Consider the following 11,554-nt stretch of genomic DNA (forward strand, 5'->3'; position numbering starts at 1 on the left):
CTGGCATACACACTGCAGGTTGTTTTATATGTGCGGTCTCTCTCTCTCTCTCTCTCTCTCTCTCTCTCTCTCTCTCTCTCTCTCTCTCTCTCTTTCTCTCTCTCCATCTCTCTCTCTCTGTCTCCATCTCTCTTTCTCCATTTCTCTCTGTGTCTCTCTCTCTGTGTCTCCCTCTCAATGTCTCTCCCTCCTAATCTCTCTGTCCCTGTCTCTTTCTCTCTCTCTCTCACACACACACACACACACACCATCTGTGCCAGAAACATGCCCTGTTTTCTGCCAGTATTGTGCCAACCCCTCCACCTTTGCAAATACGATAAGGGCAGAGCTGCAAGAACTCTCCCCGCTCTGCTAATGGTTAACCAGATAATGCCTTTAGAGGGGCGGGAACACGACACTTTTTAGGACTTTTTTATAATCTGAACTCATTTTGAAGAAGACGCAAAATGGAGGAGTCAACCCAGAAACAGTTCGAAAACGAAGATCCTGATGAAAAGGAAGGTAGGCATCTTTAAAACTTTGACTGTGTTTTTGGGGGTGAAGAATCATGTACATTACTTATACGCAACCATTTTGCTAGTTGTTGTTTTTATTTAAAGAATTTGTTTCTCATTCAACTGAATTCTGACACAACAAAATATTTCTAACACAGTGTCTGTGTTAGAAAGTGTTCTAACACAGTTCTAACACAGTGTTCTACAGTGTCTGTTGAAGTGTTCTGGAGAAAGACTATATGGAGAGACACAGTAGTACTATAGTTGTTGTTATTTAATTTCCCTCCAAGAACTGTTTCTCAGGAGATCTATTGATGTGTAACAGAGCCACTCCGATATGCATGTCCTCACAGCCGCGTACTGATCAGTTTCAGTGTGTATTTCTTTGTATATAATGGGTCAAAGTGAGTGTTTAGTGTAATATGTGTAAAGGCCTTGAATTCAGTGGTCCTCCAGACCGGGAAGCGAGGACAGCCAGGTGGTGTGTGCTGTTTCCAGACCCGTGCCAAACAGTCAGGCTGAAGTGCCAAGCTGTTGGGGTGCACTTGATTTATTTTACCATGGAAAGCAGGACCAATAGTGTCAACCCCAAACTGCAAACCGTGAAATAAATCAAACACACATGATTTTTTTTACGTGCGTGTATTTGATCTTACTGGTCTCTGTGTGTGGGTGTGGGTGTGTATGTGCTTATATGTGTGTGTATAATGTGTGTGTTTGTGTGTGTTGTACAGGTGGGATCCGGCGTAGACTGAGAGACAGAGATCTCCTGAGGAAGAGGAGGGTCGAGGCAGAGCAGAAAGCTACAAACCAGTGGGTTTATTGGTAAATCTGTATATCCCAAAGTTCCAGTCTGAGCTTGACTTCTGACAGGGAACGATGACTGTCATCTGAAAGGGTTTGGAGTTCTGTGGAAATCTTTTTAATTTTTTACAACTTTTTTATCAAAGCCTTTTTTCAAAAATATTGTTCCAACCTTTCAATCTTTTTTCACATAATGAGTGGGAGAACAGAGAAGCGTAAAACAGAGTAAAGCAGAGCAGGGTACAGTAGACTAGAGTACAGTAGAGTAGACTAGAGTACGGTACAGTAAAGTACAGTACAGTAGACTAGAGTACAGTACAGTAGACTAGAGTACAGTACAGTAGAGTACAGTACAGCAGAGTACAGTACAGTACAGTACAGTAGACTAGAGTACAGGAGAGTACAGTACAGTAGAGTACAGTACAGTAGACTAGAGTACAGTACAGTACAGTAGAGTACGGTACAGCAGAGTACAGTACAGTAGAGTACAGTAGAGTACAGTACAGTAGAGTACAGTACAGTAGACTACAGTACAGTAGAGTACAGTACAGTAGAGTAGACTAGGGTACAGTAGACTAGAGTACAGTAGAGTACAGTACAGTAGAGTACAGTACAGTAGACTACAGTACAGTACAGTAGAGTACAGTACAGTAGAGTACAGTAGAGTAGACTGGAGTACAGTAGAGTAGACTAGGGTACAGTAGACTAGAGTACAGTACAGTAGAGTACAGTACAGTAGACTACAGTACAGTAGACTACAGTAGAGTACGGTACAGTACAGTAGAGTACAGTACAGTAGAGTACAGTACAGTAGACTAGAGTACAGTAGAGTACAGTACAGTAGACTATAGTACAATAGAGTACAGTAGAGTACAGTACAGTAGAGTACAGTACAGTAGACTAGAGTACAGTACAGTAGACTACAGTACAGTAGACTACAGTACAGTACAGTAGACTACAGTAGACTAGAGTACAGTAGAGTACAGTACAGTACAGTAGAGTACGGTACAGCAGAGTACAGTACAGTACAGTAGAGTACAGTACAGTAGAGTACAGTACAGTACAGTAGACCAGAGTACAATAGAGTACAGTACAGTAGAATCCTCATCAAGTACTCATCAATGATGCAAACTTTTTTTCAAAAATATTTTTACAACCTTTCGTAACAGTTTTGTTCACACACAGTGTAAGGAGAGGATAGGAAGGAGATAAATCATGCCACCAAATACAAACTTAAGTAACTAACCTGGCTTTAAACTGTAAGAAGTGGAAAGTACAAATATTTGTGTAAAAAATGCAAGTAGTGAAAGTAAAAAGTTGTCTGAAAAATGTATTGTGAAGTTAAGGACTGACACCAGAAAAATCTACTTAAGTACAGATACAAAGTGTTTGTACTTTGTTACTTCCCACCTCTGTTGAGATGACTGTTTACTGTGTTAATCTGAGTGTCTTCATTCCTCAAGTAACACCTGATTGAGGGATGTAAGGCTGTCTGGTTTTGTCCTAGATTTAGAGATTTAAGATAAAAAAGATGCCGGAGATAGTTTCTACTGTTTATCTATTTTCTCAGATCATTGGCTTTTTTTAACTTTGAATTGTGGCACACAAAAGTCACAGAGAACTTGTTTGGTATCAGTCTGGCTTCTCATCAGTTATCCTAATTCACACTCACTACCCAGCCGGAGGAAACCAAAGGTCAGGATAGGTGTTTCCAAAAGCTGCCTACATTTACATTTAGTCATTTAGCAGATGCTCTTATCCAGAGCGACTTACATTAAGTACAGGGTCATTCTCCCCGAGGCAAGTAGGGTGAAGTGCCTTGCCCAAGGACACAACGTCATGTGCACCGGCCGGGAATCGAACTGGCAACCTTCAGATTACTAGCCCGATGCTCAGTAGTGCCCTGCCTGCAGTGAGTCGAGTCAGGGACTTTGCCCCGTCAACTTCTCATAGTCACACCAGCCTGTATTGACCTAAAGGAGTATTCTAATGATAACGTGTGTGTTGCGCTTCCAGGATGGAGAGCAGGAAGAAGAGAGCGAGAGGGGAGGACCGGGGCGGCTCAGGGAAACGAGGGAGACCAAAGAAGGCCGAGGCGTTACCTGGGCTCCTGGCCGCTGAGGATGAACCGGGACCCTTACCGGACCCGCAACCGGAAGCTCTCCCTGCTGTCGTGGAACCCTTGAGGGTGTCCATGACAACCAGCGTGTCATCGCTACCCACCCTCCCTCCCGAGAAGCCCACTCCCCCAGAGCTACAGCCAGCACACGTCCCCAGACCCCCGGCCCCCCTACCTGTCTCTAGCCCTGCCCAGGGCCCACCTGAACCTACCCTATACAGCTCTCTGCCCATACCATGCCCAGCCCCAGCCCCTGACCTACCTGTCATTGTTCCTGCCCTGGCCCCTGACTCTGCCTCTATCCTCACCCCTCTCCAAGTCTCTACTTCCACCCCTGCCCCTGTGCTTGCCCCAGCGTTTACTTCCACCCCTGCCCCTGTGCTTGCCCCAGCGTTTACCTTCACCCCAGCCTCTACCCTCACCTCTGTCTTCACCCCCACCCTTGACCCGGATTCTGCTTCTTCCCCTGCCCTGGCCCCTAGCATTGCCATGACCCCTGCCCCTGCCTCTCCTCCTGCCCCGGCCTCTCCTGCTCCTGCCCCTGCCCCTGCCCCTGCCTCTCCTGCCCCTGCCCCCAGCCCTGTGGAGACCCTGTACACAGTGCCTCCGGAGGGGGACAGGCTGGCCCCGGTCCTGCTGGAGGAGCTGGGCCCAGACGAGAAGCCTGACCTCTCTCCATCACCAGACCACCCTGGTCAAGGTATGCTCTCCCGACCTCACACACACGGTGGCTCCCAGGTCTTAAGGCCTTCCCCTTGGGCTCCACCTTCAGCCTGTGCCCATGTAAACCCACTCACCCATGTACACTCACAAACAGATCACAGCAAACAAAATACAAATGAACTCAATACTCAATGGCTCCTACATCAAACATCATGCCTGGGTCAGGTACTGAGGACTGAGGATGTAAATGTTGTTTATCATTGCTGCTGCTAGCTTACGCCACAAACGACCTGACTTGCTCTCTGGCCTGTGTGTTCATCTAGGACCGCTGGAGGAGTCGTCCGTCGAGGCGCCCGAGCAGAATGCATCTTTCTCACGGCTCACATACTCCTCTTCTGCACCCCGATACGAATATTTCCCTGGAAGTTATTTCTGAACAACCAACACAGAATTTGTCTTTTGAAACCATGCATATAACTTTAGGTTACTATTACTTCAAGCCTGTTCTGTCAGACTCATCAAGAAGATGAAGGTAGATGAGTACAAATACATTTTTTTGTGGAGGGTTTTCAGCCTAAGAACAAAGAGGAGAGATGGATGGAAACAATAGGGTGAATGTATTGCAATGCGCTTTCAAAAAACTAGCAATTAGGGCTGAATTGAAAATATACATTCTGCTGTATTTTTTATTTTTTTTGCTTTATGTTACAGAAGTGTATCATCTATGATTAGTTATTGGGCAGATTTCTAGTAAAGTTTTAATGAAATAAGATTTGTTATTAACTTTGTATAGATACATTGTTTATGTGCACCATAATACAATCTCTTTTGATATTGATAAACAGCCTGGCTTTTCATTTGTTGCCTTCAAATGACAGGCTTGCTCAATACTGCCCTCTGCTGCACTTTCTGGAATGGTAAATTACAAGCAGGAGTTAAAAGCTGGTCGTCCAACAAATAAAATTGAGTCATGTACTTCCGTGAATTTGCACACGTGTTACGGTTGGTCCTAGGATGAACAACTATCAGTTACACTGTCAAAAGATCTTTGTTCTATTACCTATTTTAAAATAACGTATGTTATCAGTCTCGACAAGCAAGATGTCTCATACGTGCTGCAATTGTCGCGAACATCTCAACAAACTTAACGTGCAAGTGGCTGTCATGCGAAAAGAAATCAAGAATCTTCGGTAAGACTTCATAAGATATATAGATTTTTCGATATACGCACTCATACGCGTGCGAGAGGTTTTTATATTCGTCGTTATTAACGATATTCTGATTTTAGGCAGGGTTTGGACACCGCCGTCCGAGCCCATCGGAAACACATGGTATCTCTCCGGTCTGCCCTGTCAGATGTTGGCCAGGTCGGTTTTCAGACCAGAGAGCCAACATCACGTAAAGTGGAGCCGACACACCTTGCGTTAGAACAAGGTACTGAACCAGAGTTATAAAGTTACGGATACACAAAACGTAAGTTATAGTTAGCTATTGAAATTGTTGCTTTGAAAGGCAGAATTACCAACACACAGGTATAATTTTTTTTTCAAAAGATTGTCAAAGGTTTAATTTATTATTTTCCAAAATTAGGTTTGCATCATTGATGAGTAGGCCTACTTGATGAGGACTCTACTATTGCTCAGCTCTACTCTGTTTTAGGCTTCTATGTTCCCTGTCCCCTCTCCTCTCTCCTCCTCTCCCCGCTCCTCCTCTCTCATGTCCCCTCTCCTCTCTTTTCCCTGTGTTTGTGAAAAAGAAAGTTTCAAAAAGTCTACCATTTTTTTTGGATTTTTTTTTCTAGACTTTTGGAGGGGGACAGTTTACAAAAATGCAAAAGAAGAAAACATGGCCATATATGAGGGAGATGTTCTATGTTCGCCCCAGCAAATGTGCAGTGTCTATGGTGTATTATGGTATTAAAGTACATTGGCATTTGGTGTGAGGTCCAGTTACATGCGTGACACTAAAACAGGTGTAGTAATTGCTACTTTTTACTTAAGAAGTGTGTCCTCTACCATTTATATTAGGGGGTCCCGCCCCCTCCAACGGTACCCCTGCCCCCCCCCCCCCCCCCGGAAGGTCAAGTTAGTTTTATATATCTGTTTTTTTTTTTTTAAGGTAACCTTAAACAAAAAAAACCCACCTTTCCTATAAAACAGGTCTATAGCTTGCTCTTTTATTAAACAAACTAAATGGCCTTATGTTATTTATCTTCTTTACATGACGGCATGTAATTTCTGTCTACATAGTTGGGCGACCATGTCTTTACGCCCCGCCCCCCCTGTAAACCTAGGGGAAACACTGCCAGGGGAAACACTGCCAGGGGAAACACTGCCAGGGGAAACACTGCCAGGGGAAACACTGCTTGACTATGTCAGAGCCCACACTTCTTGACTTTAACTTGAGTGGAAAGGTTAAGTCAGTACTTCAACTTTGACCACAGTCTTTTTAAACATGAGTATCTTTTACTTGAGTGAAGGATGTGTGTACTTTTGCCATGTCTGTCCATGACACACTGAACCGAGTCCTTGTGTGCCGTGACAGGGACCATCCAGACAGCCCCTATCGGTTACATCAGCTCCTGTTTCTCCCTGAAGAGCGGTACACCCAGGCAGCCCACCGTCTGCGGAGCGTCCAGGGCCACGCTTCAGGTCCAGCAGAGCCTCTTCTCCAACCCCGAGCACTCCCTGGTCGGCCTGGAGCAATTCTCCCATGTGTGGTAAGATGCTAACTAGCCATCGCTGCTGATGTAAACGTAAATCAACTGATGGCAGGGGCTAGACATTTTCACCTGGGGTGGCAGGAAGTAGTTGAGGGGGGGCATGGAGGGAGAGTGTGACCCTATGCCACCATACATACACCTTCATGTTTTCCCAGGGTCATCTTCCTGTTCCACAAGAACGGCCAGCTGAGCTGCAAGGCTAAAGTGAAACCTCCGCGGTTGAACGGCCAGAGGGTCGGGGTGTACTCTACCCGGAGCCCCCACCGCCCCAACGCCTTGGGCCTCTCCCTGGCCCGGCTGGACAGGGTCTCTGGTGGGTCTGTGGTGGGTCTGTGGTGGGTCTGTGGTGGGTCTGTGGTGGGTCTCTGGTGGGTCTGTGGGGGGTCTGTGGTGGGTCTGTGGTGTGTCTGTGGTGGGTCTGTGGGGGGTCTCTGGTGTGTCTGTGGTGGGTCTGTGGTGGGTCTGTGGTGGGTCTGTGGTGGGTCTGTGGGGGGTCTGTGGTGGGTCTGTGGTGGGTCTGTGGTGGGTCTCTGGTGGGTCTGTGGTGTGTCTGTGGTGGGTCTGTGGTGGGTCTGTGGTGGGTCTGTGGTGGGTCTGTGGTGTGTCTGTGGTGTGTCTGTGGTGGGTCTGTGGTGGGTCTGTGGGGGGTCTGTGGTGGGTCTGTGGTGTGTCTGTGGTGGGTCTGTGGGGGGTCTCTGGTGTGTCTGTGGTGGGTCTGTGGTGGGTCTGTGGTGGGTCTGTGGTGGGTCTGTGGGGGGTCTGTGGTGGGTCTGTGGTGGGTCTGTGGTGGGTCTCTGGTGGGTCTGTGGTGTGTCTGTGGTGGGTCTGTGGTGGGTCTGTGGTGGGTCTGTGGTGGGTCTGTAGTGTGTCTGTGGTGGGTCTGTGGTGGGTCTGTGGTGGGTCTGTGGTGGGTCTGTGGTGGGTCTCTGGTGAGCAGCCCCAGAAAGTGTTCAATTAGGTGCTTTTAACCAACGCACTCATCCCATCCTAGAGAGTTGCAGAAGCTTCCGGTTGTATTGAGAGTTAGAGAACATACTGTATAGGCTGTATGAAGAATGTATGGATATCCACTTGTGTAGGTCTATAGATATACACTGTATGCTTATGGCATCAGTGGCGGCTCTAGACCATTTCAACTGGGGGTCCAAGCTGGGCCAGTTGGACTGTTAAAGGGGCCAGTTACATGAAACATTATTGTTGGCATATATTTTGCCAACTATATATTTCAGCTCCCCCAAACCGCCTCTGTGTGGTATGAGAGACTGTCATCAAAACTGGCTTGACTTGCTTTGGGTCCTTTGTGATGAGATTCACACTGTTGCTTACTGTTGCTGGAGTGTGACAGATGCAGAATGTGACTGAACTGCTTCTATACTGCTTGAGGAACGTCTACATTGTGTGAATGTTTGGTTGTTTAATGTCACAGCAGGTAGACCCTACACAGGCAGACTGACGTTCAGAGAACAAACGTCCTGCATAGTAGCCTATCATTTTTACACACAATTTGCTGGCACACTAACGACAAACAAATCAGACATCATACTACCTTGACGCCACTTTTCAACTACTCAGTTCCTTGCTTGGACAAGCTACATATGTTTTCCCACTCTGGCATAAGGTCTTAGTTTAAGTGAATCTAATTCTCTGTCCTCAGGTGATACTCTCCACCTGTCTGAGATCGACATGATCGATGGGACTCCAGTTCTGGACATCAAACCCTACATCCCAGACTATGACTCCCCACACAGCAGAACCTACACGGACTCACAGGAGAGCTGCGGACGCTACCCAGACGAGGCGCCGGGTGTGTCGTCGGATCAGGCAACCGATGCAGTCACCGTAACTACAGAAACAGGAAGTGTTACTTCTTCTATGGTGGCTGGGTCAGGATGGCCTTCATCTGTGGTTTGTGAGTTGGACTCTGATTGGACAGGAAGTGGGCCGAACCCGGACCCTAGAAAACTCCTCTCAAAAGACGAATCAAAGGGTCATACTTCAAGTGGAAATGATCCATCTAACTTCTCTGCTGCAAGCTCTGTACAGGCTCTCTCTGCCTCCCATCCCAGCATCCTCAGTGCTGTCCTGGAGGACCTTAAAGCTTATGTCAGCCAGGGAGATGCTGCCCTCTCCCTAGGGAGCTCCATAGGAAAGTCCCAGGCTTCAGACAGGCCTACGGCCAAGCCAGTAGAAGCTCTGGAGGATGGTGGTGAGCCCTGCTATGGGGAGGAGGCCTACAGCACCATCGCAGGCTGGATCAGAGAGCCTCCCGTGGCCAGCCTGGAGGTGCGCTTCACTGCGCACACGGAAAAGGAGCTGGCACACTTTCTGCCTCCTGAAAAAGCAGGTCTAAACACAGGTGATTATACTTTTAAATGGTCTTTTGCTACTTCATTCTTTATTCCACATTCTTTATAATATATATATATATATATATATATATGTATATATATATCCATCTCTGTTGCCACCAGAGAGTCGGGTTACATTTGTTCACCACTGGATGGCGATATTGTTATACATACATTTTAGCCCAGCATCTTTCGAGACCTTGGATACCATAATCCCCATACCTACTATAATAAAGTGATTCTATTTATTTATTCTATCTATATACTGGTCAGAGTGTTTATATTTATATCGATTCCAAAGGTCCTTATACATGTGTTTTCATGTTCCCCTCCCGCTGAATGTTCTCTGCAGAACCTCAGAGATGCGGGCGTCCCAGGTTCCGGTTCCTGCGTGGTCCAGAAGAGGCCAGGGACGCCATCAGGAGCATTTTATCTGCTGACCCCCGGTCGGTTTACCGGAGAACTCGCTGTAAAGACCGTCTGTTCTTCTTCACCCTCGACACGGCCCACGTCACCTGCTGGTTCGGACCGGGCTTTGCTGAGGTGCTTAGGGTCCGGCCCGTTGGACCGTTACACAGAACCGGACCTGAGTGACGACTTCTGGACCCAGTTGAGAAGTTCAGGATTGTGGAAACCTTTTGGGTTTGTTTTTGTTGCAGAGCGACATTTTGTTCTGTTGTAACAATCTCTTAAAACTCCCTTGCCTATTCTCTTGAACTAAATAAATGCTGAAATTGATGCTGAAAATTCCCTCCCTATTTTTTGGGTGCCTGAAAATGGCTGTATTTACCTTAGTAACCTCCAATTATATTTACTTCCAACAACAGATAGGGCCATGTTGGAGCGCTTCACAACCCAACCAATCATCCCTGCCCACTCTGCTGTTAGAGTTCTGTGTGTTGAAGGTGTGTCCCAAACAGCACCAGTGTGCCAGTCACACAGTAACAACAAGGCCTGACAGGGTTTAGTCTTCACTCTCAAACTCTAGTTTCTTTTCACTCTTCATTTGCTACATTTTTTTGTCATCTTATGAACCATCACAGTGAGTAACTTCAATCTCGGATGTAGAAAGCCAATGATTTGTATTGTTTAAGTAACTTAATTGCGTTTCTATCCTGACTGACAGCAAACGGTGATTAGTCAACTCTCTCATTGTTGGATGAAGCTGTGCTTTTTATTGCCTAGATTTACAACGTGTAACACTCCCTTAACCAATAGCAACAGCAAACCACTCTCCAGAACGTGCTTTGTACTGTGTGTGTGTTTAGAAGGAGAGACAGAGGGGGAACAGCATTAGAAAGAGCCTGAAGCTGAACAGACCAAACATTCACATTAAAAACCAACTGGTGCACAAGAAACGATCCTCACAGCCGGCCTCTTGTGAAGAAACCAATGGACCTCCACGAGGCTGTGCTGAAGGCTGACTTTCTCCAGGCGCGGAGGCTGGTGGAAGCTGGGGCCAGCGTCAACACCAGGGACGAGGAGGGCAGGACCCCGCTGATGCTGTGCTGCCTCCATGATGGCGAGCGCTGGGCGCTGGGCGCAGCACGCATGCTGCTGGTCCACGGGGGCAGGGTGGGGTTGAGAGACGGTCGGGGACGGTCAGCTCTGGTCTACGCTGTCCTGTACGAGCGCCTGGGGCTGGTCAGGATGCTTCTGCAAGCCCTGGATCACGACCTGACCCAGGCCGACATGTACGGCTGTACTGCTTTGAGGTACGCGGTCCAAGTCGATAATGGTCCAATCCGTGACCTGCTGGTCAAGACCATGAAGAGGTACGGTCTAAACTCAGACGAGGAAACGACCACGACCTCCAACCACGCTGGGCAGAAAACGTGCGGTCAAAGCCTGACTCTTTTGAAAGCATCCAGGCAGATTTTGCAGGACGGTCCAACCAAGTACACAACACCACAGCCAAAGGGAGATGCAGTGACACTGTTGCCCTATAAGCCCCTCCCCGCGGGACTGTGGGAAAAGAGGGAGAGTTTCTACAACACCATGAAGAAACGTGAAACGAGGCCTGAGATAAGAAAGTTATCCAATGAGGCTTCAAATAAAGTAAATGAAGACTGTACACCTGGAGGAGGTGAGGAAAGAGAAGGGAAAGCTCGAGGGGGTCTGAAGGCAATACCAGACCCTCCACAGGACTGGAAACTGGCCCTGAGAACATTAACCCAGACGCTGCAACACCAGATCAGCCCGTCTTACAGACCCAGGGCCCAGGCCCGGCCCTCGGCCCCCAAACCCAGGAAGAGGACCTCCCGACTGGGGCCAAGCCCTACGGTGGAGGCCCTGCTCCGTCAGCAGAACCAGAGAGGCAGGAAGATGTCTCTGGACGCCCTCAGCGACAGCTTGCTGAAGGAGCAGAGCGCCAACGGGGCGTTCAGGAGGCGCTGCAGTTTGG

At 47.7% G+C, this 11,554-nt stretch overlaps 2 protein-coding genes across 4 annotated transcripts; both read left to right on the forward strand.

Moving 5' to 3' along the window:
- The first annotated feature begins 237 nt into the window (after positions 1–237).
- hemgn (hemogen) lies at positions 238–5,065 on the forward strand. 3 transcript variants are annotated; one of them, XM_084687326.1, is made up of 4 exons: positions 238–501; positions 1,229–1,319; positions 3,315–4,117; positions 4,404–5,065. In XM_084687326.1, the coding sequence occupies exons 1-4, from the start codon at positions 447–449 to the stop codon at positions 4,514–4,516; spliced, it is 1,062 nt and encodes a 353-aa protein (XP_084543452.1). In that variant the 5' UTR covers positions 238–446; the 3' UTR covers positions 4,517–5,065. The 3 variants fall into 3 exon arrangements, with proteins under 3 accessions (XP_084543452.1, XP_084543453.1, XP_084543454.1); XM_084687327.1 differs by having other exon boundaries at positions 242–501; positions 1,229–1,307; XM_084687328.1 differs by lacking the exons at positions 238–501; positions 1,229–1,319 and adding an exon at positions 1,341–3,210.
- A 66-nt stretch (positions 5,066–5,131) lies between these two features.
- On the forward strand, positions 5,132–9,897 carry trmo (tRNA methyltransferase O). Its single transcript, XM_084687325.1, has 6 exons — positions 5,132–5,270; positions 5,369–5,514; positions 6,625–6,799; positions 6,958–7,115; positions 8,457–9,158; positions 9,503–9,897. Exons 1-6 carry the CDS (start codon positions 5,158–5,160, stop codon positions 9,742–9,744), a joined length of 1,536 nt encoding a protein of 511 aa, XP_084543451.1. The 5' UTR covers positions 5,132–5,157; the 3' UTR covers positions 9,745–9,897.
- The last annotated feature ends 1,657 nt before the right edge of the window (positions 9,898–11,554 follow it).

Source organism: Hypomesus nipponensis, chromosome 22, assembly GCF_054491055.1.
Source record: "Hypomesus nipponensis isolate SF chromosome 22, ASM5449105v1, whole genome shotgun sequence".
Classification (NCBI taxonomy): Eukaryota; Metazoa; Chordata; class Actinopteri; order Osmeriformes; family Osmeridae; genus Hypomesus; species Hypomesus nipponensis.

Coding starts and splice junctions, on each gene's coding strand:
- hemgn (XM_084687326.1), top strand. CDS start 447: ATGGAGGAGTCAACCCAGAAACAGTTCGAAAACGAAGATCCTGATGAA. Junction 502..1,228: donor AGATCCTGATGAAAAGGAAG/GTAGGCATCTTT, acceptor TGTGTTGTACAG/GTGGGATCCGGCGTAGACTG. Junction 1,320..3,314: donor ACAAACCAGTGGGTTTATTG/GTAAATCTGTAT, acceptor TTGCGCTTCCAG/GATGGAGAGCAGGAAGAAGA.
- trmo (XM_084687325.1), top strand. CDS start 5,158: ATGTTATCAGTCTCGACAAGCAAGATGTCTCATACGTGCTGCAATTGT. Junction 7,116..8,456: donor CCGGCTGGACAGGGTCTCTG/GTGGGTCTGTGG, acceptor CTCTGTCCTCAG/GTGATACTCTCCACCTGTCT. Junction 9,159..9,502: donor AAAAGCAGGTCTAAACACAG/GTGATTATACTT, acceptor TGTTCTCTGCAG/AACCTCAGAGATGCGGGCGT.